The 26,660-nt window shown below is 43.6% G+C and overlaps 2 protein-coding genes across 7 annotated transcripts in view; one reads left to right on the forward strand and one right to left on the reverse strand.

The window, feature by feature from the left end:
• SYNE2 (spectrin repeat containing, nuclear envelope 2) overlaps positions 1-1,226 on the forward strand; it is a 405,169-nt gene extending 403,943 nt beyond the window's left edge. The window contains exon 116 of the mRNA XM_011978327.1: positions 114-1,226. Coding sequence (XP_011833717.1) covers positions 114-321 — 208 coding nt within the window. The 3' untranslated portion in view covers positions 322-1,226. The remainder of the gene's footprint in view (positions 1-113) is intronic.
• Positions 1,227-1,822: 596 nt separating this feature from the next.
• Positions 1,823-26,660, reverse strand: part of ESR2 (estrogen receptor 2 (ER beta)) — a 68,880-nt gene continuing 44,042 nt past the window's right edge. The window contains exons 7-9 of one of the 6 annotated variants that reach the window (XM_011978294.1): positions 24,248-24,381; positions 10,049-10,229; positions 1,823-2,405 (exon numbers count right to left, since the gene is read on the reverse strand). In XM_011978294.1, the coding sequence (XP_011833684.1) occupies positions 2,312-2,405; positions 10,049-10,229; positions 24,248-24,381 (409 nt within the window). In that variant the 3' untranslated portion in view covers positions 1,823-2,311. Of the gene's footprint in view, positions 2,844-8,110; positions 8,404-10,048; positions 10,230-24,247; positions 24,382-26,660 lie in introns of those variants that run through there. The other 5 variants (XM_011978292.1, XM_011978291.1, XM_011978293.1 and 2 more) reach the window with 5 other exon arrangements.

Raw genomic sequence — 26,660 nt, forward strand, 5'->3', positions numbered from 1 at the left:
CCATTTAAATCTCAGGTCTTGGATTTCTTACTTACATAAGCGGGGGGTCAGGTACTAGAGTGGGTCGTGCCTGTGGAGCCTCCCAATCGGCTCTCAACCTCCTCTGTTGGCAGGGTCCCCGGCAGCACACGACCACAGCGCTCCTTCCTCTCGAGGGTGATCCGGGCAGCCCTGCCCCTGCAGCTGCTGCTCCTGCTGCTGCTGCTCCTGGCCTGCCTTCTGCCCTCTTCCGAAGAAGACTACAGCTGCACTCAGGCAAACAACTTTGCCCGGTCTTTTTACCCCATGCTGAGGTACACCAACGGGCCACCCCCGACATAGAGGACGTAGCTGGCCACAGGCCACACCACCTGCCTGATTGCTAAGGGTGCCCAGCACGTGGCCCCAGACCAATCTGAGTGACTTAGTGTTGGCAAGGTCCGGGGACCTATGCAGACACCTTCTTCTGGGCTTGCCCGGCACGCTCTCTGAAAGCCCAGGGCAGCTTTCAAATCGTGTTCCTCCCCAGGGGCAGGGAACCTGTGCGGCAGTTGCCCCGGGTATTTTGGCAAAACTAGTTGATTGGTTTAGGGATCTCTGGAAATGTCAATTTCCTGAAGAGCCAAGCACTTTGTGAATTCTGGTTTATTTGTAAAACAGCATTATTATAATGTAGGTATGGTCAATGAGCAGTGGTGTCCCTCACGTATATTATAGAAGCAAGCGAGCACATTCCACCCTAGAAATGGTTCAGAAACTCGTAGGCACCCTTAGCTGATGGAAACAATCACATTTAATATGTTTAGAATCAGTTTTACTCCAATCAGCTGGCAATTTTGAGCTACCAGTTATACACCAAAATGTTCTGTTCAGTACCTAGCTCTGCTCTTTTATATTGCTTTAAATTTTTTAAGAAATTATATTGCATGGATGTGGTTATTTGTGCATATTTTTTAACAATGCCCAATCTGTATGAATAATGTAAACTTCGATTTTTTTAAAAAATCAGATTTTAGCTGGAGCTTTTGACTAATGTACAGTAAATGCCAAACTACCGACTTGATAGAGATGTTTTTGTAAGTTAAATTTTCTAAGACTTTTTCACATCCAAAGTGATGCTTTGGGTTTTAACCGTTTGGCCACGGCAGGGGTTTGGGTTGAGGGGGTGGGGGTTGGTACGGAAACTTGAAGCTGTTTGTGATATGTACAACTCAGATGTTTCTCATTAAAAAACAAAATTAGCCAGACTTCTGCTGTACTGAATTCTATAACAAAGCAGTTCAAAGGTATGCTTAATCTTCCAAAGAACAAAAATTATTTTTAAAATACTGGGGAGGGCCTTTTATTCTAAACTAGTAAGTCTTATTTAACTTTTACAGAATTAACTTTTAGCTCTGGACCCTTGTGTATGTGTAAATTCTCAGTGTGTGACCTTCAGATGCTGTAGGGAATGGCAAAGGCAACATGGCATGAGAGGTGGACACGAAGGGAGGGATCTTATACCCAGTTTCCTTTTTTTTTTTTTTTTTTTTGACAGAGTTTCACTCTGTCACCCAGGCTGGAGTGCAATGGCCCAATCTTGGCTCACTGCAACCTTCACCTCCCAGGTTCAAGCCATTCTCATGCCTCAGCCTCCTGAGTAGCTGAGATTACAAGCACACCCCACCATGCCTGGCTAATTTTTGTATTTTTAATAGAGACGAGGTTTTGCCATGTTGGCCAGGCTGGTTTCAAACTCCTGACCTCAAGTGATCTGCCCACCTTAGCCTCCCAAAATATGAGCCACCGTGCCTGGATTCCCAGCCTGCTCCATGGTAAATTAACAGGCAAAGCCCCTTGTTGTCCATTTAAGTCCAGTAACATTTTACTTTCTACCTAAACAAAGAGGATAGGCATCAGCATTTCCCCTTTCTTGATTGGAAGATACTGAACACAGTTCCTAGTTCCTAACCTGCATCTGTTGGCAGACACAGCTGACCACACAATCCCAGTGCCCTCCTCCCCTTCTCTGCAAAGCACAAACCTCAGGGGAAAGCAGTGAAGCTCATCAGTAGCTGAAGCCTCAACTTTCCACATTGGTGCCCCTCATGAGTGAGACATCCGCAAGGCCTGGGCAGTTAGGGAGACCATCTGAAGAGAATCTGTCTTCACTTTACCTTCAGTGTTTAAAGTTACCAAATTGTTGGATTGATACAGAAAGGAAGGTGGTTTTTAACCACATAACTTCAAAGTAGTTTAACTCTTTAAAATTATTTTCATGGATTACAATGATCCCAGAGGGAAACTGAAGTGAAAATGTTACCCAAGATTTTTCTTTAGGCCACCGAGTTGATTAGAAGGTCACAGATCCATCCGTTGCTTCAGGCAAAAGAGTATCTCCGTCTTCCATTCCAAATGAGGTGAGTGAGTGAGAGGCCTTTTCTGCCCTTAAGTAGAGATGTGGGACAAGTCAAAGTTGCAGTGAAAGGAAGTGTGGTCTGCATTTCAAAGCCTAATACCGTGCATATCAATTTTCGTCTCTTCCTCACGATGAAGGCCTTTAAGCTGGTTTGCCCCTCCCCATCTCCAGGGAGGCCACTGTAGCTTCTTTCACTCAGAGCTCAGTGTATTCCCAAAACTCTTTTATGAGGTAGTCTGGGTTTTATATCGTCTGCAAATCTTTCATTGCCCACATGCAAGGGACATTTTCATATGACTCTTGGCACTAAGATAACTTCAAATGAATGAATTGCTTTTCTCCCCATCTCTAAAGGATATAATTCTAATCAAACTCAGATAGAATGATTACAGAAAATCTATCCAAATAATTGATGCACTAGATACCAGGACTTGTGTGGGCCCCATTTTACTTGTGTACACGGGACCTGTGGTCATAAATCAATCACAGGTGTGAGATGAGCTGACTAAACATGAGATTGTTCTTTTTAAGAAGCCATACATTAAAGCAGAGCTTCTTCACTCTTCTGAAATCGTACTCAACCATTTGTGTTCAGATGCCCTTTCCCAGGAAAACTAGCCCTAGTTTTCATCAAATTCTCAAAGGACTCTCTAACCCCAAAATACTAGAATTCAGAATAGAATGTAGACACTACTTAGCCTAATTACTGTAAGTTCTCACACTCAGCCCCCAACAAATACATTTTTAAAGCCAAAATAATGAAACACTTTATTTATATCATGTTAAACTCTCTGCGACAGTGCCACAGACATTAAAGGGACACAGTAAGGAAAACACGCCCTGGGGGAAGGGAAAGCAGGTCTCACAATCTGCTTTCACATAGCAGCAAACATTCATTTCTACAAGGCCCAAATGTAAAGCCTGCAAATGAAATCAACAAATTAGTGTAATGGTACAAAGCATTCGTCTGAGAAAATGGCAAATGATAGCCAACCAACAGGCTCTGAGGTACACACTGATAAAAGGCATAGGACCCACAGTTAAGGCATTGAGACACCCAACAGAGGAAACAACGGCAAAAACATCCATTGTACAGTCAACGGGAACTGTTCGCAGCTGGCATCGCCACTCCTTATGTGCTTCCCATAGAGGAAACCCACTACCAGTTACCAGTGGCCAGTCCTACAAGTGAATAGGATCCCTGGAATTAAAAAAAAAAAAAAAAAAAAAAGGCAGGGCGCGGTGGCTCACGCCTGTAATCCCAGCACTTTGGGAGGCCGAGGCGGGCGGATAACAAGGTCAGGAGATCAAGACCACGGTGAAACCCCGTCTCTACTAAAAGAAATACAAAAAATTAGCCAGGCGTGGTGGCGGGCGCCTATAGTCACAGCTACTCAGAAGGCTGAGGCAGGAGAATGGCATAAACCCGGGAGGCGGAGCTTGCAGTGAGCTGAGATCGTGCCACTGCACTCCAGCCTGGGCGACAGAGCGAGACTCCGTCTCAAAAAAAAAAAAAAAAAAAAAAAAATCCTTGACCCAAAGCAACAGAAATGGCACTACAGTCATACATCACAGACAATGCGCATCTTAAGAGCCGCCACTGGAGCCAAAATTCCAGCAAGTTTGAGAGCTATAAAAGAAGTGGCACGTGTTTTCACACTATGATACTATAAGTATATCACACCACAGGGAAGCATCAGTGCCTAAAAGGTGTGAGTTTTACATGAGTACACTTCCAAGGAACATGTTCCATGTGTTTGGTGAAAGCAGTCACAGATCGCAGTACCCACTAGCTCACGAACCTGGGATGGGACGATGGGAATAATAGAATGCATCTTATTTTTCCATCTGTCGTTGCTGCTGTTCTGTAAAGGTTCATGCAGACCCACCTAAGCTGAGGAGACGGGATCTAAAGGTACAGCAGAAGACAACCCTAACTTTACCACCCCTCCATTCTGCTGCGACTCAGCTCACAAAGCAGATTCTCACAGAAGCAAGTCTGGGGGCAGGAGCAGTACTGGCCCGCTGGGCAAGCAGAAGACTTGCGTGCCAGTCCAAGCTTTGCCATGGGTAGTTTTACAACCTCGAATATGGGTAGTTTTATAACCTCAAATAGGTGAATTTGCCCCCGTGGGCTTTAATTTACACAGATATGAAAGGTGGAGTTAAACTTTTATGTGAGAGGTTTACAAACTTACTGTGTCTGTAGGGGTGTTCTGGACATTGTGGTGGGAGGTAAGGGGGTATTACAAGGGGGCCCCATTTAAATTACAGCAGCCATGCATGTCATGTTGCACCTGACAGATTCTGCAGTTTTAAAATATTTGTCTTTAGATTTTTTAACTGGTTGAAGTGCATGGTCACTGTCAGCACTGGACTTGGACTGCCTGCATTCAGTTCTTATCACCTCCCCATGTGACCTTGAGCGAGTTTGCTTAGACCCTGTCTAGTTCCACAACCAGAAAATTAGGACAATAGCAGTTATTATAATAAGGATTAAATATGAATATCTGAGGCATTGAGAACTGTGTCTGGCACAAATATTATCTTTAGGTACTAAATAATGTGTTTTCATCTTTTTAAAAGGTTTTCAGCAACTGAAAAAAAATGTGGCGGGGCTGGGCACAGTGGCTCACGCCTGTAAGCTCAGCACTTTGGGAGGCCTTGGCAGGCAGATCACTGGAGCCCAGGAGTTCAGGACCAGCCTGGGAAGCATAGTAAAACCCCATCTCTACAAATACTAAAAGAATTAGCCAGGCATGGTGGTGTGCACCTGTAGTCCCGGTTACTCGGCGAGGGCGGGAATGGGGTGGGATGGGGCGCTGAGTGGGAGGATCGCTTGAGCCCAGGAGGTCGAGGCTGCAGTGAGCCATGATGGCGCCACTGCACTGCACTCTAGCCTGGGCAACAGGAGTCAGACCCTGTCTCAAAAAAAAAAAAAAAAGTGTCAAATCTTATTAAATGAAGATACTTTGTTTCAAAATAGGCCTATAAACAGAAGGTTCACTTTGAATTTGTAAAGTCCCTTAGTAGATGTCATAAGAACCAAACCCTGTTTTCACATGCTAGAAAATTCTAGAATTGCTTCAACTCCACTTACACATATAAATATATATGGATATATAATATGGCTCTGCCAAGTATTGGTAACTGATGTTTCTTCCTTACTGAAATCTAAAATAGTTGCCCTTCCAGCTGAGTTAGCAGGGGAAGTGTTCCAGATCAAGACTCGCACTGCACAGCTCCCATCGATTTTGCACTGTTTTATTTTTAATGCAGTTAAGAGTCCTCAGATTTGTTACTAGGCTGACAGCTTTGTCTCATGTTCCCACCTTAATTTTTTTAGAAAAATCCCTTCAAGACTATTTTAGGGTCAAATCTTTTGTAGTCAGTCCTGGTGGGCAGTGACTATGAGACAGGCCTGACAGAGGGGTGCCGTGAGAACAGAGGGAGATTTGGTGAGAATAGCTCAGCTGGAAACTCACTGTGCGGCGCTCCTGAGACTGCCCACTCGAGGCTCTAAAGGGATTGCCATTGCCAGTTCACTCCCAGGAGTAGAAGTGAGCACATCTGTCTTAAGATCTACTCTCCAAAAAAAAATAGATATATATATATACATATATTCCACGTTAATTTTTTTTTTTTTTTTTTTTTTTTTTTTTTTTCTTCTCTGTTGCCCAGGCTGGAGTGCAATGGCCTGATCTCGGCTCACTACAGCCTTGATCCCCCCAGGTTCAGGTGATCCTCCCACCTCAGCCTCCCAGGTAGCTGGAACTACAGGCCTGCACCACCACACCTGGCTAATTTTTGTATTTTTCGTAGGACAGGGTTTCTCCATGTTGCCCAGTCTGGAGTCAAACTCCTGGGCTCAAGTGGTTCACCCGCCTCAACCTCCCAAAGTGCTGGGATTACAGGCGTGAGCCACCGCATCTGGCCTTTTTTTGGTTTTTTATGTTTTTGTTACCTGGTAATCTCTTAAAAATACATTTAATAGAATTTCACTGGCACATAATGAGTTGTTGAAGGCTGCCTTTTTTGCCTCTTTCTTCGTACTCTCCAGCTTCCAAACCCCTCTATTGGGAGTGGGGCATTCTAGGCTGATCAGGAGGAAACAAGCTGACACTAACACTGGTTCCCTGGTTCCTATGAAACCAAGCTTATCCTGCCTGTACTAAATCTTACTAAGGCTGTAACACTGAGTCACTAAGAATAACTTCAAACTGCCTCAGAACGCAGACATCAGTGTGTTCTCTAGGTACTTGTCCAAGCGTTTCTGAAACAGCTAAGCTCAACTTTTAGTAAAATTGCACCAATATCAAAATTACAGATTATTCAAGGTCTTACTAGCAAAAACCAGTCTTGGTAACACTGAATGTAATCTTCCTAATGACTTAGTAAATACAGGATGTGCTAGCCAAAGTGAACATATTTTTTAAAAATATATATTTAATATCACATCACAAGGTAATTGTTTAAAACATTACTGCAATAATGAAACATGATTATTTAATTGCTCACTTTCAAAGTATGCTGTTACTCATTTTGCACATTCACTGTGTTTTTGACATTTCAGAGGTGCCCTTCTTCATATCCTGTTTATGGTTCCACTTGGAATAAGAACTAATACTTTTACTGTTTCTTTTTCACCCAGCCCACCATATAAATTTTCCAATAAGAAAATATTTTTAAAAGCGCTCTCAAGTGTAAAAGAATTTTTTTCTTGCTATAAATAATTATCCCTAAATATTTCTGTTTAAGGAGAGTTCACAAACTGGGTCTTGTTCAAGGGGTGTACTCATCAAGGCTATACAGTGTGGCCCCAGAACTGACACGCTGGGGTGCCTACTCATCCACCCATAAAACAGCATGCCATGCACATCCACAGCCCAAAGTGTCCCTGACTACTTGGGGTAGCTGATGTGGCAGTTGTGGCTGCTACTTATGAGGTTGTACAAGATGGAAACTGCATCCACAGTGCCCCAGGGAAACACTGTGGCTGTCACCCACACCCACGGGAGAGAACCCCATTCCTGCAAACACGGCCTTTCTCCAGCACCCATCCTGGCCCAATGGGACAACAGGTTTAAGGAAGGGCAGTTCCAGGAGCAGGGAGATTTGTATCTCCCACAGTTCTCCATGAAAATGATCACATGTTCATATACACATACCCCAAATTATTGGCAGGCTCTCTGAATGCAAATCAAGAGGGACAAATCTGTGCAGCTGGCAGCAAGGTCAGGGAGAGAACATGACTCACATCCCAGCTTGACTACAGTCCCTCTGGCCTTTGACAGAATAAGCATCATGATATGATCAGTCCCCACAGGCCTGGGAGGTAAGTACGCAGATGTCATGGGGGTTTTCAATCTTACAATCAAGTGGTCCAGAAAAAAGCATACAAAGGTCAACTCTCAAAGGGAAGGGTAGTGTGTACTGCAAAAGAAGGGTTAGCCCACTTCCTGTAAGCAGGTCACTTCCTCTCCCCTCTGATTCACGGCCCTTCCAAGTCAGATTTCCACCATTCATTCCAAAACCTTTAAGATGTTTCACAAAGGGAAGGAAGGAAGATGGAAAGTAAGAATACCACATTGAGATCCTATGAGGCCATTCGGTGTGGAAACACTGCATTCAAATGTGCCCTCCGCTAACAAGGAAAACTATGGCTTCCTCACCCTGACTCCTGGGAGTTGGGGAGGGCGAGGGAAGGACGGTACAAGACCAAGCCTACCATCACCAAATGATGGACCACACAGCAGAAAGATGAAGCCCAGGCTCCCAACACACGAGTTCACGCTTCAGCCTGTGACCTCTGTGGGCCCGTTCACCTCAGGGCCAGGCGTCACTGAGATTGTGGGTTCTGGGAGCCCTCTTTGTTTTTACTGTCCTCTGCCGGGCTGCACTCGGACCCCGTGATGGAGGACTTGCACCCGCGAAGCACGTGGGCATTCAGCATCTCCAGCAGCAGGTCATACACTGGGACCACGTTTTTGCACTTCATGCTGAGCAGATGTTCCATGCCCTTGTTACTATGGGGACAAAAAGGTGCTGAGATTCCCTCCTCCAAGGCAGCCACAGGAACACCGAAGACTTCCCCAGCTCCCTGCTCAGAGTCAGTCTACCCCACCCCTAACTCCACTCTTCCCCCAGCCCATTTATCCATGGCTCATGCATCCAGCTCCCCCTGATAATTTAGGCTCAAGGGCAAGGACATTGTCAGCCTCTGTGTCCCACCACACACCCATGATGGCCTGGCACATAGGACAATAGATTCTCATTATTTGCAGTAATCATGTTCTATAAAATCATTGTGAACACTGACTCCTCACTCCTAGGGGAAATACAGCGTTAGGTTCCTGCAAGCCTCTGGCCACATCTTCATCAGCTGATCAATACAAAAGCTTGTTTTACGTGTGTTTCCTTCTAAAGATGCCTTATGTAATCAATACTATTGACTCATTAACATTGAACTCATGGCCAACAGCACTATAACTCACACCTGAGCAAAGCTTAACACATACTTTCTCCATAAGGCACATCACAGCTTTTTCACACCAAGGAACACTAGACAGCTCTTCAGCCCCACACCAGGGGGCCATTTTCAACAATGAAGTCACTCACCAAAGGCTCAAAAATGTAAAACCATGGCACTAAGTAGACCAAGTAAAGGACACTTGTTGACAGTAGGAGAGCAGCTGCTTGTTCCGTCTCAGCTGGGACTGTGCATGAAGGGCAACTCAAAGTTTTTGCCACTCTGTTCATGACCTCAAAAACACCACGAATATTGATTTTGGGGTTACAAAGAAATTTTAGCAAGCAGATAAATTCACATTGAAGGAATCTACAAACAGGATCTGTTCTGCAAATGGCTGTATGCTGAGTAATCATTAAAGGGGAAAGGCAGAGGTCTTCATCTCCTCTCACTTAAGATTCTTGAGGTGTATATTGTCCTTCTGCATAGCCTTTAGACTTGCCTCCTCAGTGACCAATTAATTACCTTCTATCCTCCCCTCCCCTCCTCCAGCTCCAAGGCAAGGCTACCCTTATCGTGGGTGACACCAAGCACTGAGCATCATTGTACCAACAGTAGCCACCACTACACACCCTCTTCATCAGCACGCACAATTACATTTCCTGATGAGAAACATGCCCTACCCACAGCCCTTCCTTCCTAAATCTGCTGGGCCCACCACTTCTCTTAAGTCTTATCCTTAATTTCCTGATGCCATCGAAAGAACAACTCTTAGGGAAGCATTTGTGCACTTCTCCATATCACCAGCTCGAGGGGCCATCTAGGAGAGCGGGTCTTAGCCTCTCCACAAAAAATGACCTCAGGGCCTCAGCCCTGGGTGGTATAAAGAAGACTGGCAGTTCATGTTAGGGGAGGAACTGCCCCTTTTAGGAGTCCATAAACAGGCTATAAACCCCAGCAACTGAAAAACCGATGAACCACCAGTGGCTGCTATGCAGATCTTGTAAGATACCACGTGACATTCCTTCCATGTCCACTCTGTACCCATCTTTGGCTACAGGTGTGTGAATTGACAAATCCCCCATTCACTTTCAAGCGTCATTTTCCTTAACCTGCAGACACTTTTCCCAAATCACTTCACCCTCCATTGAGCACATAATCCCACCCCACGCCCGAGCGGAGCAGCTCCTGAGAGCACGTACCTCGCATGCCTGACGTGGGACAGGAGCATCAGGAGGTTAGCCAGGCGCATGGATTGCTGCTGGGAGGAGATGCCACTCTTGGCGATCACCCAGACCAAAGCGTCGGTCACAGCGTTCAGCAAGTGGGCCAGCTTCCGGCTGCTGTCAGCATCCTGGGTCGCTGTGACCAGAGGGTACATATCTGGACAAAGAATAAAAGCCACAAGTCATTGCTCTGAGCAAAGGAGCGGAAGTTGTATGCTCAGCTGTTCTGTGTGCCTGCTCCGAGGTAATCTGGGTGCTTTGACAGCTGCATGTGTGGCAAGACCTTATAAGCATGGTCTTACCTCCCCAGGGGCTCTTCCCTGACAGCCAGTCCCATCACAGAGCTAGAAGAGAAGCCTGGCCTAATACAGACAGACTAAATTGCCACTTGAAGTGCCCACCAGACCCATAATTGTGGCCTTGCCATGGCAAGTATATCTAGTCTCCTGAAACCATTCCATGGTGTTTCTCATCTGCGGCAACAGATACAGAGATAGTCAGAAGGCGAGATTAATTCTACTTTTACCCCATGGAGGGCTCCCCATCTAAAGGGAGTTTAATAAAGGAATGGCCAATATGATGAAGCCTCCTCTGCCACCTCCTTGTGTGTACCACATGCCTCGGACAGCCATGGCAGGGCCCCTGCTGCCACCTCTACATTCTCACTTGAGTGGCACCTGGCTGGGGCAGGAAGACCACTGATTTGGAGTCAGATGGACCTACTTCCTAGCCACCATCTGGAGCTCTCTGAGCCTCAGTTCCTCACTGAGCAATGCATGCAGGAACACATGCTTAGGTCCCCACAACCATGCCCTGGGTAGGCTGCCTCCCCCATCCTGCCCTGCCCTGTGTTTAACTCCCCTCCAACTCTAGGATTGAGACACTGTGGCATCCCAGTGGCAGCAAAGTAACAGCTCAGGTAAATCTCCTCCCCGCCCCCCGCCCCGGACCCCTGACTCCTTGATTCCCTTTAATAATTAGCTTCTCTTCCAGGCTTTCCATTTCAAAGCAAGAATAAATATGTGAAATCAACCAGGGAGCTGCTGAGTCTTGGCTGTTATGAAACTGAAGATGGCTGGTGCTCCAGCATCCACAGAATTTGTTTTGGTAGTTTTTGTTCTCTATTTTTATTGGTATTTTCAGTTCAATTAAGCCAGCTCAATTCAACTAAGTTCAACTCAGTTAAGGCAACGGATGTACTGAAGCACAATTATGTAAGTGTAGTGCTTTGCCACATCCCTAGGGACCTCCATAATGTCTGATGATGCAGATTTAAAATATTCATCTTTTCAATAGCCCTGAAGCTGCTTCTCCAACCCTCCTGCTCACTTTGTTCTCCACACTGGTTCTTCCAGAGTCCCCCCACATCCTCAGACCTCCCACTGTCACCCCAGAGATGACTTGCCCTCCCACTTCAGAGGAAACAAGACCCTACCCTTGACCCCGTGTGTCCCCTTCTGAGTGGCCAAAATGCAGATCTGCTCATGGGGCTTCCTTTAATGGCTTCCCAGCTAATAGGATCAAGTCCAAACCACCTGGTGCAGCTATCAGGGGTACCAGGGCCCTCCCTGCTCCTCTCATCTGCAGTTCCCACCACACCTCGCCTTGAGTTCCCCTCAAGGTGACGCTCCGAACATGCTCAACTTGCTGCTTGGAAACTCTCCTTCCTCTTTCTCTACCCTGATTCTCTTGCTCATTTATACCCATTCCTCCTGTGGATTCCAACATGGTCATGAAATTCCTTCTGGAAGCTTCCCCCAACCTCCCTACCATCCCACCCTAAGTCTGGTCTGAGGTGTCCCCTGATGCTCTGACAGTGCCCTGTTCATCCCCGGCAAAGGCTCCATATTGTCCCACATGCTGGATGTCTGCTTGTCCCCACACACACTCCACAGCCACCCTTCTGCCCTCAGCAAGACTGGACATGAGTGCTTTGAGGGCACAGACCGTTTTTTTTTGTTTGTTTTGTTTTGTTTGTTTGTTTTTGAGAGAGTCTCGCTTTGGAGTGCAGTGGTGGGATCTCGGTTGACTGCAACCTTCGCCTCCCAGTTTCAAGCAATTCTCCCGCCTCAGCCTCCCTAGTAGCTGGGATTACAGGCGCACGCCACCATGGCCCGGCAAATTTTTTGTATTTTTAGTAGAGACGGGGTTTCACCATGCTGGCCAGGCTGGTCTCAAACTCCTGACCTCATGATCCACCCGCCTCGGCCTCCCAAAGTGCTGGGATTACAAGCGTGAGCCACTCTGCCCGGCCAGACCCTTATTTTTTTGACCAAACTCACCATCATATTTGAAATGGTAAATATGCATGCTAATGTATGTGTTAGGTACACACAGAAAATTATCAAAAGTACAGAGAAAATTATTTCAAGCTTACTTAGCTGCATAAACAAGCGCTTCCTTTTAACTACCCTGTAGTCTGTTCAGCTGCATGGCATGTGCTCCATGGACTTCCATTGCCATTAAGAAATACTGTGTCTGGGAATTCCAAAAGGAGCCAAAACTGTGTGCCTGTACATGTCTCAGTTCAAAGTGACAAAGATTGAAAATATAAAAACAAATCCTCAGATTATACACAAATGTTCATAGCAGCATAACTCAGCCTAAAAGTGGAATGTACACTAACTAATGAATGGCTCAACAAAATGTGCTCTATCCAGACAGTGGAATAGTATTCAGCTACGAAAAGGAACAAGGTACTGGTACAGATGAACCTCGAAAACATCAAGCTAAGCAAAAGAAGCCAGACCCAAAGACCACATGTTGTATGATTCCATTTATAATAAAATGTCTACAATAGGCAAATCCATAGAGTCAGAAAAGCAGACTAGTGGTTGCCTAGGGGTGTGGGTGGGATAGGGAGTGGGAAATGATGGCTAATAAGCATGGGGTTTCTTTTCAGGTGATAAAATTGATGTTCTAAAATTGATGGTGGCGATGGTTGCACCACTTACCGTGAATAAACTAAAAACATTGAACTGTATACTGAATATGGAGAAATTATATGGTAGATGAATTATATCACAATAAAGCTGTTACTAAAAATAATAATGATAATAATAAAAGAATGCCTCAGAACCAAAATTACAATAACACAAATTCCCTGGGCTGTGTGCGACCAAGGTTCCCCTCAGAGAATATGTATGTGTCATTGTGTTACTTCACAAACCACAGTCATTGCCAAGGTCAGACCCCGGGCCTTCTGCAGGCTGTAGGGGCAGCACAGCTCTACGTGGGGCCCAGAGTCCATCAGCCACAGCGGTCTGGGGAGGTGAGGCACTGCAGTTTTGGAAAGGCATATGCTAAATCCATTTTACATATGGCGGGGGGAGGGGGGAACAGTGTATATACAAAAAGACTGACCTATTTAAAATTATCCTGGGGACTCCTGTTCTCACTGATCACATAGAAAAGAAATACCCTCCCGGAAAGGAACTGTGCTGAAGAATACCCATGCTGATGCCTGGCTCTCCAGTCAGCAGTGCCGTGCCTGCACCTCAGGCATCCGTGCTCCAGCCCTTGCTCCTCAAACACATTTCTACAGAGTACTTGCTAAGTAGCAGGCCCTGGGCAGGGTGGGGCAAAGGACAGGATCCAAAGCCCTGCCTAGTCAGACACAGAAAACAACAAAAATGTAGCACCCTCTCCACCCCCGAAAAGTAAAAACATCAGGATTCACTGTAGAACAAAATTAAATTACTTTTCATGAAACTGAAGAAGTATAGTTTAAAAAAAAAAAAAAAAAAAAAGACAAGATCTTGGCACCATGCCCCACACATACCACAGAAAGTGAAATAAAATCAAGGACACAATCTCCTCTCCCCTTTATCAGCTGGGAACAGCTGTGTGCTCCTCTCACCGGCCCACCTGATGACATTCTGAGCAGCACAGTGGTGGGGGACAGCCACCCCTCCTTCAAGGTTTGCCACGTCTGATTTGTTCAAAGGATGAAAACCTAAGCTTTCCTTGACTGAAGGCAAATAAATGAGAAAAATCGAATGTGTTAATAAAAGTCCCAGAATACTGACCAAAGGAAAGAAGTCCTGGCTTTGGGGAGCTGTATGCAGCGTTCGCTTGTTTGCTTTGAGGAAAGGAACCTCTGGCCGTGACCCACACCCTCTATCACCACCTCCTGCCCCCAGCACATGAGGGAAGATGGGACTCAAAAGTTGCCATGGTGTGAGGCCAGCAGGCTGCTGTTCAACTGTGCTTTGCCCCAGCGTTCTTGGTCAACAGAAAAGGACCCCCCCATCTTTCCTCATCAGCATCCCTCCGTGTCTTTGTCTTCTCCACCCACGCACTTCATGGGAACTCTCCCTATAAACTCAGAGGGAACCAAGGTTTAAGCCAGTGTCTCTTAATAACTTTCTTAATGTAAAATAGGATTTCCTGGCTTAACCCCTCTATTTCTTTCATTTAATGAAAAGTTTCATCCTTCGTAAATCTTAAAACTGTTTAAATAGACTTGTTTCGAATTTAAAATATTTTAAAGACTATGGGATAATTGATGTAATTAATTACACTCTAATTCCTAAATTCCATACCCCCTCTAATTCTATCCAAGGGAGGGTTTATCTAGTCCTCAGGCCCCTGGGTGGCAAGATGGCCAGTCTATCTGTTGGGTGTTGGGTAGGCTATTAACTATGACACTTGCATAACACCTTAGAGTTTATAAAAACACTCTAACAAGCATTGTAACAGATTGTTAAATGCAACATTTTCTGTTGTCTCTTAGTCTCAAGAGCCATATCAAAGGCTAAGTATGGTACAGGAATTCCAAGTACCACATATCCTATATATGCATAGTGGAAGAGGACTGGCTGAGAGAGTTAGAATGTTGTGGTCCTTTCCCTTCCCTCCCTAGGAGAGAAATATGTGCCTCTCCACTTAAGCCCATGAAGGATCAGACCTTTGATTAACTAATTGAGTGTATATCCCGTTCTAGACCAAAAGCATTGTATATAAATCATTTTGACATCCTTAGTATTTAGAAATCGTTGATATACAGACCAGAAACTGAGCTGAAATTTAGTTAGATGACAGTTCATTTCCATTCCATATTATAGCCATTGTTAGTAGATATGCATAACCCAGAAATGGGCAGCTTGTAATATGACTACTGACTACCCCCGACCTGGCCAGCTAGCGTGCTGTACCACTGCAGATGTGATTGGGTGACATAATCCTAACTTGAGCACGTCACATACACAGGAAAACAGGAAACCAAACTATGCAGGAGACCATTTTCAGACGGCTCAGTGCTTATCTAGCATGGCAAGGCCATCTGGCAGCAAACAAATGCAGCACTTGGAAACTTCTATCCTAACATGGGATAGAGAAGTTCGCAGCCTTTTGACTTAAGAGACCTACCCCATTTCTCCTCTTCTGACCCTTATTCTCCAGGGCCTCCACCCTGTGCTTTATTTGGTTCCCTGCCTGGTGGTATCTCTTTTCCATTTAGCCTACAAACTTTGCTCTCAATTTTTGTTTTGTTTTCATTACATTGTTTACAGATTCATTGAGGTATACCTGATATGCAATAACCTGCACATATTTTGTGTGTACGATTTGATGTGCTTTGACATACGTATACACAGTGGAACCATCAGCACAACCAAGATAATGAACACACTCATCTGCAATTTTTTGACTTTATGATGGTACAAGAGTGATATGCATTCAGTAGAAACTGTACTTCCAGTAGCCATATAACCATTGTGTTTTTTCATTTTCAGTACAATAACTTTCAGTATTCCACAAATTACATGAAATATTCATTACTTTATTATAAAATTGGCTTTATATTCGATGATTTTGCCCAACTGCAGGGTAATGTAAGTATTCTGAACACATTTAAGATAGGCTAGGCTAAACTATGATGTTCAGTATGTTAAGTATATTTTTGACTAGCAACATTTTCAACTTAAGATGGTTTTTTGGGAAATAACCCCATTATAAATTGAGGACCATATGTAGTTGTATAGATTATTTCTGGACTCTCTGTTCCATTGATCTACTTGTTTCTCTTGACATCGATACCACATTATCTTTGAAATCAGGTAGTGTAAGGCCTCCAAGTTTGTTCTTTTTCAAAGTTGTTTTGACTATTCTAGGTCCCTTGCATTTTCATATGATTTTAAGAATCAGCTTATCAATTTCTACCAAAAAGCCTCCTGGGATTTTTATCAGTTCGAATCTATAGATCATTTTGGGGGAGCACTGAAAACAATACTGAATCTTATGATCCATTAACATCTCTATTTACTCAGGATTTCTTTAATTTCCTTCAGCTATATTTTGCAGTGTTTAGCATGCAGATTTCACGTCTCTTGCAAGTTGAGTCCCAAAATTTCATGATGTTTGATGCTATTGTAAATGGTATTGGTTTTTTATTTCAATTTCCAGTTGTTCACTGCTGCCACACAGAAATACAATTGATTTATATATATTGCCCTTACACCTTACAAACTTGCTAAATTCACTTTTTTTAGACTCCTTAGGACTTTCTACATAGATTATCATGTTTTTTAAATAAAGAGTTTCACTTCTACCTTTCCAATCTTGATGGCTTTTACCTCTTTTCTTGCCTTACTGCACTGGGTAGAACTTACAGTAAAATGTTGAATAGAATTAGGGACAGTGGACATACTTGCCTTGTTCCTGATTGTGATTAAGTATAATATTAACTGTAGGTTTTTCATAGATGCCCTTTAATGGGTTGAGGAAGTTTCCTTCTATTTCTTGTTTGTTCAGTGTTTTCAGCAGGAACGGATGTTGGATTTTGTCAAATGCTGTCTGCATCTATTAAGATAATCATGGCTGGGCGCAGTGGCTCACACCTGTAATCCCAGCACTTTGGGAGGCCGAGGCGGGTGAATCACCTAAGGTCAGGAGTTCGAGACCAGCCTGGCCAACATGGTGAAACCTCATCTCTACTAAAAATACAAAAATTAGCTGGGCGTGGTGGCAGGCACCTATAATCCCAGCTACTCAGGAGGCTGAGGCAGGAGAACTGATTGAACCCAGGAGGCAGAAGTTGCCGTGAGCCCCAAGATCACGCCAATGCACTCCAGCCTGGGCGACAGAGGGAGGACTCTGTCTCAAAAAAAAAAAAAAAAAAAAAAAAAAGATAATCATATGGTTTTTCATTATTATTCTGTCAATATGGTGAATTTTGATTGATTTTCAAATGTTAAAGAAAACTTGTATTCCCGAAAATTCTGCTTGTTCATGATGTGCTATCCTTTTAATATAGTATTGGATTCTAATTACCAAAAAAAAATTTTAGAGAACTTTTGCATATACATGCATGCTGCAAATTGGTCTGTTGTCTTTTCTTCCAATGTGTTAATCTGAGTGTTCTATCAGAGTAATGCTGGTCTCACAGAATGAGTTGGAAAACATTCCATGCTCTTCAGTTTTCTGTAAGAGTATGTGTAAACTTGGTGTATTAGCCCATTTTCACACTGCTGATAGACATACCCAAGACTGGACAATATACAAAAGCAAGAGGTTTATTAGACTTACAGTTCCACATGGCTGGGGAAGCCTCACAATCATGGCAGAAGGTGAAAGGCACGTCTCATGTGGCAGCAGACGAGAAGAGGGCTTGTGCAGGGAAACTCCCATTGTTATATAACCATCAAATCTTGTGAGACTTATTCACTATCATGAGAACAGTAAAGACCCACCCCCATGATTCAGCCATCTCCCACCGGGTCCCTCCCACAACATGTGGGGATTATGGGCACTACAAGATGAGATCTGGGTGGGGACACAGAGCCAAACCATACCACTTGGTATTATTCATTCCTCAAATGCATGGTAGAATTCTCCCAGAATTCCAGATGGTGGTGGGGCCACCAGTTGGTGGAGCAGTCAGAACACACACATTTATAGGTTAAGTTTGCCATCTTATATGGGCACAGTTTGTGGCACCCCAGAACAATTACAGTAGTAACATCAAAAATCACTGATTACAGATCACCGTAATAGATATAATGAAAAAGTTAGAAATATTGCAAGTGTTATCAAAATTTGACACAGACATAAAGTGAGCACATGCTGTTGGAAAAAATGGTACCAACAGCCTTGTTAAATGCAGGGTTGCCACAAACCTTTGGAAAACATGCAGTATCTGTGATGCACAATAAAGCAACGTGCAATGAAATAGGATGTGTTTCTATTCTTGAGCTTTGTGCTGGGATGCAGTTAAATCACTTAGCAATTGTTTGATCCTCCAGGCTTGCTTTTAAGTTTTGCTTGGTAGGATCATAATGGCCTTTAGTCTAGGCCCACTACTGAGGCAATACCCTTCTGAGTACTATATGAAGGCTGAGAAGTGCCCAGTGCCCAGTGTACTGCAAGGTTTTTCACCAGTGTACTGGCTGGTAAGAATGTGAACTGTTCCTGGCCCTGTGTGAACTCTAGGGATTGTTTTGCCCACTCCTTTCTGATGATTCCTTCCCTGTCCTTGATATCCTCATAAGCATGGGCAGATTAGCACTCAGCTGAAGACTTGAAGAGGACTCTCCAGACATCTCCAAAATTCTGTGTCTAGCTCTTTCCCATTCAGTACTCTCCCCTCCAAGTCCTAGCTGCCTTGCTACCAAGAGAGATCACTGGTGTCTATTTGGGTTACCCTTTGTGATGGTTAATCTTAGGTGTCAACTTGGCTGGATAAAGGGATACCCAGATAGCAGATACAGCATTATCTCTGGGTATGTCTGAGAGTGTTCCAGGAAGAGACTAGCATTAGAATCAGTGGACTAAAGCCAGGCACAGTGGCTCACACCTGTAATCCCTGCACTTTGGGAGGCCGAGGTGGGTGGATCACTTGAGGTCAGGAGTTCAAGGCCAGCCTGTCCAACATGGTGAAACCCCATCTCTACTAAAAATACAAAAAATTAGCCAGGCATGGTAGTGCATGCCTATAATCTCAGCTACTCTGGAGGCTGAGGCAAGAGAATCACTTAAACCCAGGAGGCAGAGGTTGCAGTGAGCCAAGATGGCACCACTGCACTCCAGCCTGAGTAACAAAGCAAGACTTCATCTCAAAAAAACAAAACAAAAAACAAAAACAGTGGACTAAGTAAGGAAGATCTGCCCTTAACCAATGTTGGCAGGCATCATCCAATTGGCTGAGGGCCCAGATAGAACGAAATGGCAGAGGAAAGGAAAATTCTCTCTCTCGGAGCTGGAACACCCATTTTCTCCTGCCCTTGGACATCAGAGCTCCAGGTTCTCCGGCTGCCAGATTCTGAGACTCATACCAGTGGCCTCCTGGTTTCTCAGGCCTTCAATCTCAAACTGAGGGTTACACCATCAGCTCCCTAGTTCTCAGGTCTTTCCATTTACACTGAGCCATGCTACTGGCTTCCCTGGCTAACTAGCATGCAGATGCATATCACGGGACTTCTCAGCCTTCATAATCATTCAAGTCAATTTTCATGATAAATCCCCTCTCATTTATCTACCTACTTACCTATCCATCCTATTGGTTCTGTTTCTCTGGAGAAACCTAATACACCCATCCCTGCTTTGCAACCTGGAAACTGGCTCCAGGCAGTAAACTGGACAAAGGACTCTCCTCGTTTGTGTCCCTCCTCCTGGGGAACACTGCTGTCCAATGTCCAACATCTGTTTTATATATTCTGTCAGGGTTTTAAATTTTAAGGCAGGGAGGCAGATTACATCCCTATTTTTCGTTTAAATTTAAATACCATCCAGAACAAAAAAGCCTGTACTTACAAACCCTTAAAACCTAGCATAGAAAAGACTCACTTATCCTAGCAGTGAAAATTGTCCCATTTTCTCCATAGCAATGCTGAACAGGATCAATTTGTTTTGACAATTGTTATGACTACCAAGAAAGAAAGGAAGTTCCTTAAAAGAAGATTTCTGGCCAGGCGCAGGCCCAGTATTTTGGGAGGCCGAGGCAAGTGGATCACGAGGTCAGGAGTTCAAGACCAGCCTGGCCAACATGGTGAAACCCCATATCTACTAAAAATACAAAAATTATCCAGGCATGGTGGTGGATGCCTGTAATCCCAGCTACTCAGGAGGCTAAGGCAGGAGAATCCTTTGAACCCAGGAGGCGGAGGTTGCAGTGAGCCAAGATCGCACCATTGCACTCTAGCCTGGGCAACACAGCAAGACTATGTCTCAAAAAAAAAAAAAAGAAAAGATTTCTTAAACTTGGATTTACGGTAAACAAATTTTACTCATTTACCGCCACAAGTGGTAATTACATCACATGTCTCCCTCGCCTTCTGTAATTCTCTCAATGTGGCAGCTCTGTCATACTGCAGGGGAATGCTGTAGCCTTCATCTTTCCCATTTGCACAGATGCTGCGTCTAGCTTTGACAACAACACAATATGATGTCTGGGAGGCTAAAATGCCTATAAGGAGCCTTGCCAAACAGAAGGCTTTATACTGCAAAGTGTTGTAACAACAAGCAAACACTGCTTTCTGAGAAGCACTTTCCTGCACAGAAAAGAGTTCTAAATTATTTCTGAAAGTGAGAGAAACCCCATCATCTGGCATTTGATGATCCTCCATTGCCAAGATGGGAAGGTACTCTTCAAGCAGATCCTCCCTTTGACAGAAATGGTAGCACGTATGTGAGGTAATGTTGGTAGGTGGTTTAGAAAAGGTCGGAAAGAGTTGATTTTATTCCATGATCAATTTCAAATATCCTGGCTGGTGGGCTGGATGTGGTAGCTCACACCTATAATCCCAGCACTTTGGGAGGCCAAGGTGGGTGGATCACTCGAGGCCAGGAGTTCAAGACCAGCCTGGGACAACATGGTGAAACCCTGTCTGACATGGTTAGGCTTTGTGTCCCCACCCAAATCTCATCTTGAGTTGTAATCTCCATAATCCCCATGTGTCAAGGGAGAGACCAGGTGGAGGTAATTAAATCGTGGAGGCAGTTTCTCCCATGCTGTTCTCATGACAGTGAGTGAGCTCCCACAAGATCTGATGGTTACATAAGGGTCTCTTCTGCCTTTGCTTGGGACTTCTCCTTCCTGGCACCTTGTGAAGAAGGTATCTTGCTTCCTCTTCACTTTCCACCATGATTGTAAGTCTCCTGAGGCCTCCCCAGCCAAACTGAACTGTGAGTCAGTTAAACCTCTTTCCTTTATAAATTACCCAGTCTCAGGTATTTCTTCATAGTAGTGTGAGAACAGACTAATATATCATCTCTACTAAAAATACAAAAATTAGCCAGGAGTGGTGGCGTGCACCTGTAATCCCAGCTACTTGGGACACTGAGGCAGGAGAATTACTTGAACCTGGGAGGCGGAGGTTTCAGTGAGCCAAGATTGCACCACTGCACTCCACCCTAGCCTGGCCGACACAGGAAGACTCTGTCAAAAAAAAAACAAAAAAAAACCTGGCTGGACTTTCCTTATATGCACATCAACATAATCATCAGTGTAAGCTGGGCCCTCATGTTATTCTGTAAAAGGTGAATGGTAACTATAAACAGGGAAGGGTGTGTTGGGTGCAGGGGAAATGACCTGTTAGGCAGGTAAGGCCAGATTGAGATTCAACTAGGAAATGCTCAAAGGTTGTCCTCCAGGTCTCTATACCTTCACATGGTCTTCAGATTCCTTCTTCATTCTCCCTCACCCAGTTCTTCAGGGGCTAACCCCACCCTCCACCCCAGATCCAAGCAACTCCTCGACAGGATCCTGTGCTCTCTCCAGAGCTAATGTATGGTCTGTTGCCCATTTACAGAGATGGGTAGAAATTGAGTGTGAGCATTTAAAAACTTTTATAGCAATCAACAGAGAAATTTTAAATCAGTTGAATATAACTAATAATATTATAAACTAGGACTTCTATTTTTCACTTTTATTTTTTCTCATAATTCATTTTTGTTATATTTTGCAAAAGTAACTATCCTTAACACTCTAGCCTGGGCAACAGAGTGAGACCTTGTCCCAAAAAAAAAAAAAAAAAAACCAGTGCCAATATCCAAGAGTCTGTGAGAGAAGACATGTATGAAGGTCAGCTGGCCCCAGATCAAGAGGAGCTGGAAACATGTGACCACAGTGAATTCTGCATTGAATCTTGGCTTCAGGAACCACTACTTTGGCTGATTTAAAAGACCATAGTATAATATAATCTGATACCTCCCTGTTGTTTCAAGCATCGAAATCTAAGATTGAATAAAGAAAGCCCCATATGTTGTCCAAATAGAGATATCTGTAAGTCTTCAGGTGAACATTAAAATCTGGATATACACAGTGTTTGAGGAAAGAAAAAAAAAAATCAATAACCTAGAGGCCAAACAAGAGTAAATGGCTAAGCAAAGCCATCAATATCTGCTAGAGCAGCTGGCTTGGACGCCAGGTAGATCGTGAACTGACCAGTGTGACAACCATCCAGAAACTTAGAAAATCATACAAAATAACACATCTCTATTGCAGTAATGTTTATGCTTCCTAATGTTAAAAAGGAAGAGGATCTGGATATTCAATAACAGAGAAATGGTTGAACAATTTAGTATAATGCCCTCATTTCAAAGATTGTGTTAGATCTCTCCTAGTTGACCCAGAATGGTTTCACAGCATTTTGAAAAGTTAAAAAAAAAAAAAAAAAAAATCCAGGAGTTCGAGACCAGCTTGGCCAACATAGGGAGACCTCACCTCTACAAAAAATACAAAAATTAGTCGGGTGTGGTGGCAGGTGCTTGTGGTCCCAGCTACTCAGGTGGCTGAGGTGGGAGAATCACTTGAGCCCAGGAGGTTGGAACTGCAGTAAGCCATGATCATGCCACTGCATTCCAGCAGGGGCAACAGAGTGACATTCTGTCTCAAAAAGAAAAGTGAAAAAACAAGATACAGACTGCGCACAGTGGCTCATGCTTATAAATTCCAGAACTTTGGGAGGCTGAGGTGGGAAGACTGCTTGAGGCCAGGAGTTCAAGGCCACCTCTGGCAACACAGCAAGATTCCGTCTCTACAAAAAAAAATTGTTTTAATTAACCAGGTCTGGTGGTATGCACCTGTAGTCCAAGCTACTTGTGAGGCCGAGGTGGGAGGATCACTTGAGCTCAGTTCTAGGTTACAGTGAGCTATGATCATGCCACTGCCCTCCAGCCTGGGCAGCAGAGCAAGACCCTGTCTCAAAAAAAGAAAAGAAAAAAGGAAGGGAAGGAAGGAAGGGTCACGAAAGTTATAGTGTTATTTTAAGGGAAGGTATTCCTGATTTTATTTTCTTCCTTGTATGTTTTTCTCATTTGAATGTTTATTTACAATAACCAGATATTATTTATATAAGAAAAAGCCAACAAAACTAAACCATCTGCATATCCTAGACACCTTATTTCCCTCCTCTACCTCCCACTTTTCCCTCAAGTCAAGTCCCTTGCTCCCTGACCTCATGCCACAATGTCAGTTCAGGCTCTCATTGCCTCTAATGGGCCCCCAGCTTCAGTCTCTGCCCTTTCTAGTCCTCCACATGGAAACCAGAGTGACCTTTCTATATTGCATATCTGTGCATGACACTCCCCTGCCTGAACCTCTTCTAAGCTGCCCAAAGCCCGAGCAGCAGTTTCTAATCTTCAGCACTGCATTTTACAGTCATGCCTACTTCCCTCTGCTCTTTCCTGAAGATTTGTTCAAACATCATTCCCTTCTGCAACAACTCCAGCATTTCTCCTATTTTCCAGTAGTACTTTGTGTAGACTTTATCATAGCACAGAAATCATTATTTTTAATTATTTGTTTTCTCTCCCTCCCTGCCTACACTATGAGCTATTTGAGGGTAGGACCATATCTTTACCGAATGAATGAATCTAAAAAAGTAGGACCCCAAACGTAAGTATAAATGCATGCCAACCATGTAAAGTGTCTGTGTAAGCAATGAAAAAAGGTTAAAAGATAAACAATTTAAAGTTATTTTCTTTTTCTTTTCCAGCAAGTGGCTTGAGCTACTTTTAAACTGATTGCCAGTCATTCACTTAATGAGTAATTTATGTCCAAGTTACCAAAAGTTATCTACAGTTTAAATCGCTATCAAAATAAAAACAAAGTCCAAAAGGAAACCATTTTACCCTTTTCAAATAAAATAGAAGTTCAACGTTCTTCTTACTGTCACACTAGTTGTAGAAACAGCATCTCTCCCCGATAAAACATGGCCCAGCTGTGTGGTTACTTACTGGAATTGAGCAGGATCATGGCCTTGACACAGAGATACTCTTTGTGTTGGAGTTTTAACTCTCGAAACCTTGAAGTAGTTGCCAGGAGCATGTCAAAGATTTCCAGAATTCCTTCTACGCATTTCCCCTCATCCCTACAAGAGTTCGTTTGGAAATTTAAGGAACATAGCTTCAGGAAACCATCAAAAAAACAATAAGAAGTGTTTTCTTTTTAATCTCAAGTTTCATCTTGTAACATGTTCATCTGATAATACAATTTTAACTACAACAGGGTGTTAATGAGACCACACCCAGCAATATGAAATTACTAGAATTATCTTCATATAAAGAAGACAGGCCATTTCCTATAAATCCCAAAAGTAAATATATGAATAAATATTATTTAGGCAACAATGTGCATTGGAATATTTTCCTGCTATATTTTTACCAAATGTTTTCTTACAGCAATACCACTCCTATTGATTGTTTTCAATCAAAACGATGTCAGTCAACCAGCCCCAGATATGACACATTTTTTAAAACGAGACATTCCACGTTCCCATCGGGAAGTATTAATGAGGAAGACTGTGTGTCATAGAAGCAAGTGTTCCAAGAATAAAACTCCATATCTAAGGCTTAACTCTCACTTCCTGGTGGTCATTTAGAAACTGGTGTAGCAACTAAGACATTTACCTGTAATTTGAAAAAGCTGAATATGACAAAGAAATCACAATTAGAGAAGATGGATTAGAATCAGGAAAAGAAGGTATACACGGAGGTGGGGAAAATTTTTGACTTGCCAAGGATTATCTTCACGCAAGGATTATCTTTAAACCTTGAGCCATCTAATCAAAATTCTTTGGAGCACTCCTTATAGAAATAAATGTTTAAATATACTTTGAAAATAAATTATTTGAACTTTATCTGGAAAATACCAGCTTCTATTCACTCCAGCCAGACACACATTATTCCACCTCACTGCTCCCCCAAAACACTCTATTATTATCAGTCACAGGGTTATTGGAAGTCCTTGACAAGCAGTTAGATGACTTTGTCATAAAACCACTGTTTGTTCCTGAAAGCCGGCAGCACACAGGAAGGGCAATGGGTTTATGTGAGTTCCATTTTCAGTCTCTAGCAGCCCCTGAAGGGGCCTTGAGGTCTTCAAAGAGCTGGCTGCTCCCCTCCTCCTTCCCCGAACTCAGGGCATTTCCAGTGACGGCAGTATTTCAGGGAAGAGCCTCTGACACCACTGGATACACCAATCCTGTGTAAGTCTTTCCCATTAGCTGCTGTGTACATGGCACTCACCGGGATCCCGCATTCCGAAGCATTCACACTCTCCCACCCAGACTCACTCACACAGAGCTACAAGCGTGCAAATTGCTCACTTTGGCATATGAGCATTACTAAGTTACTAAATTTACTAAATCGTAAATTCTGTAAACACCTGCAATTTTCTGTAAGTACACAGGTTAAGTGACAAAACACCAGTGCCCCCTGGAAGTCACTCATAGGAAAAGGCCATCTTAGAGAATCCAGAGCACTGGGCAAAGAGTGCCACATCTACAGGAAGCCTCATCTTTCTACCTCCCCAGCTCCAGACTCTCCCAGGCAACCTGATGCAGGCATCCAGTAAGGACAACACAAGCCCTGCACAGAGATAATACACAAAACACCTGGGCACTGAATCCCTTCATGCCACATCACCGAATCACCCTGCCTGTGGACAATTCATTATGGGAAATTGTAACTGTTGGACTTGGGGACATTTGATACTAAGGAAAGCAGTTTGAAAATATCTCTGTGGGGGAAAAAAAACTCCTGCATTGATAGTTTGATTATCTCTTTATTCTTCTGTGCTGATGTGGGATTATACACACATGCACAACACATACATACATACACACACACACACTCACACACACCCCTCCCCAAGTGGTATGGTAAGGGGACCAACCTGAAATCAATCCTATTTTCCAGAAGTACCTGTGCCTTAGTTCTTAAACACTGAAATTGGTATCATTTCCTCATTAAAATATATGCCATTTTCACTACAAATTTATGTTTCAAAAATGGGGGGAGGGTTTGCATACTGAGGTATTTTAAACCCTGATAAAGGCTGTCACTCACAGTAATCAGACCATATATACCTCATGGAAAAAGTTAATTTCTAAACAAAGTCTAAAGAACTAGGTCTGATTGCTTTCTTTTTAAGCAGGTGTGACAGTCAACCATTTCATTCAAGGGGTGGCAAAGTTAGAATATTTTTATTCACTTCACAGTCTGCAGAAACCAAATACATTTCTACAAAATAAATGAGAAATGAAGGGGCAATAAAGTATAAGACATCATAAATGACAGCCCAATAAAGTTCATTCAGGTGAGTTATACAGAACAAAGTTAGGAAAGACTCTAAAGTAAATTAGTGACA

Source organism: Mandrillus leucophaeus, unplaced genomic scaffold (genome assembly GCF_000951045.1).
Source record: "Mandrillus leucophaeus isolate KB7577 unplaced genomic scaffold, Mleu.le_1.0 Scaffold192, whole genome shotgun sequence".
NCBI classification, from domain to species: Eukaryota; Metazoa; Chordata; class Mammalia; order Primates; family Cercopithecidae; genus Mandrillus; species Mandrillus leucophaeus.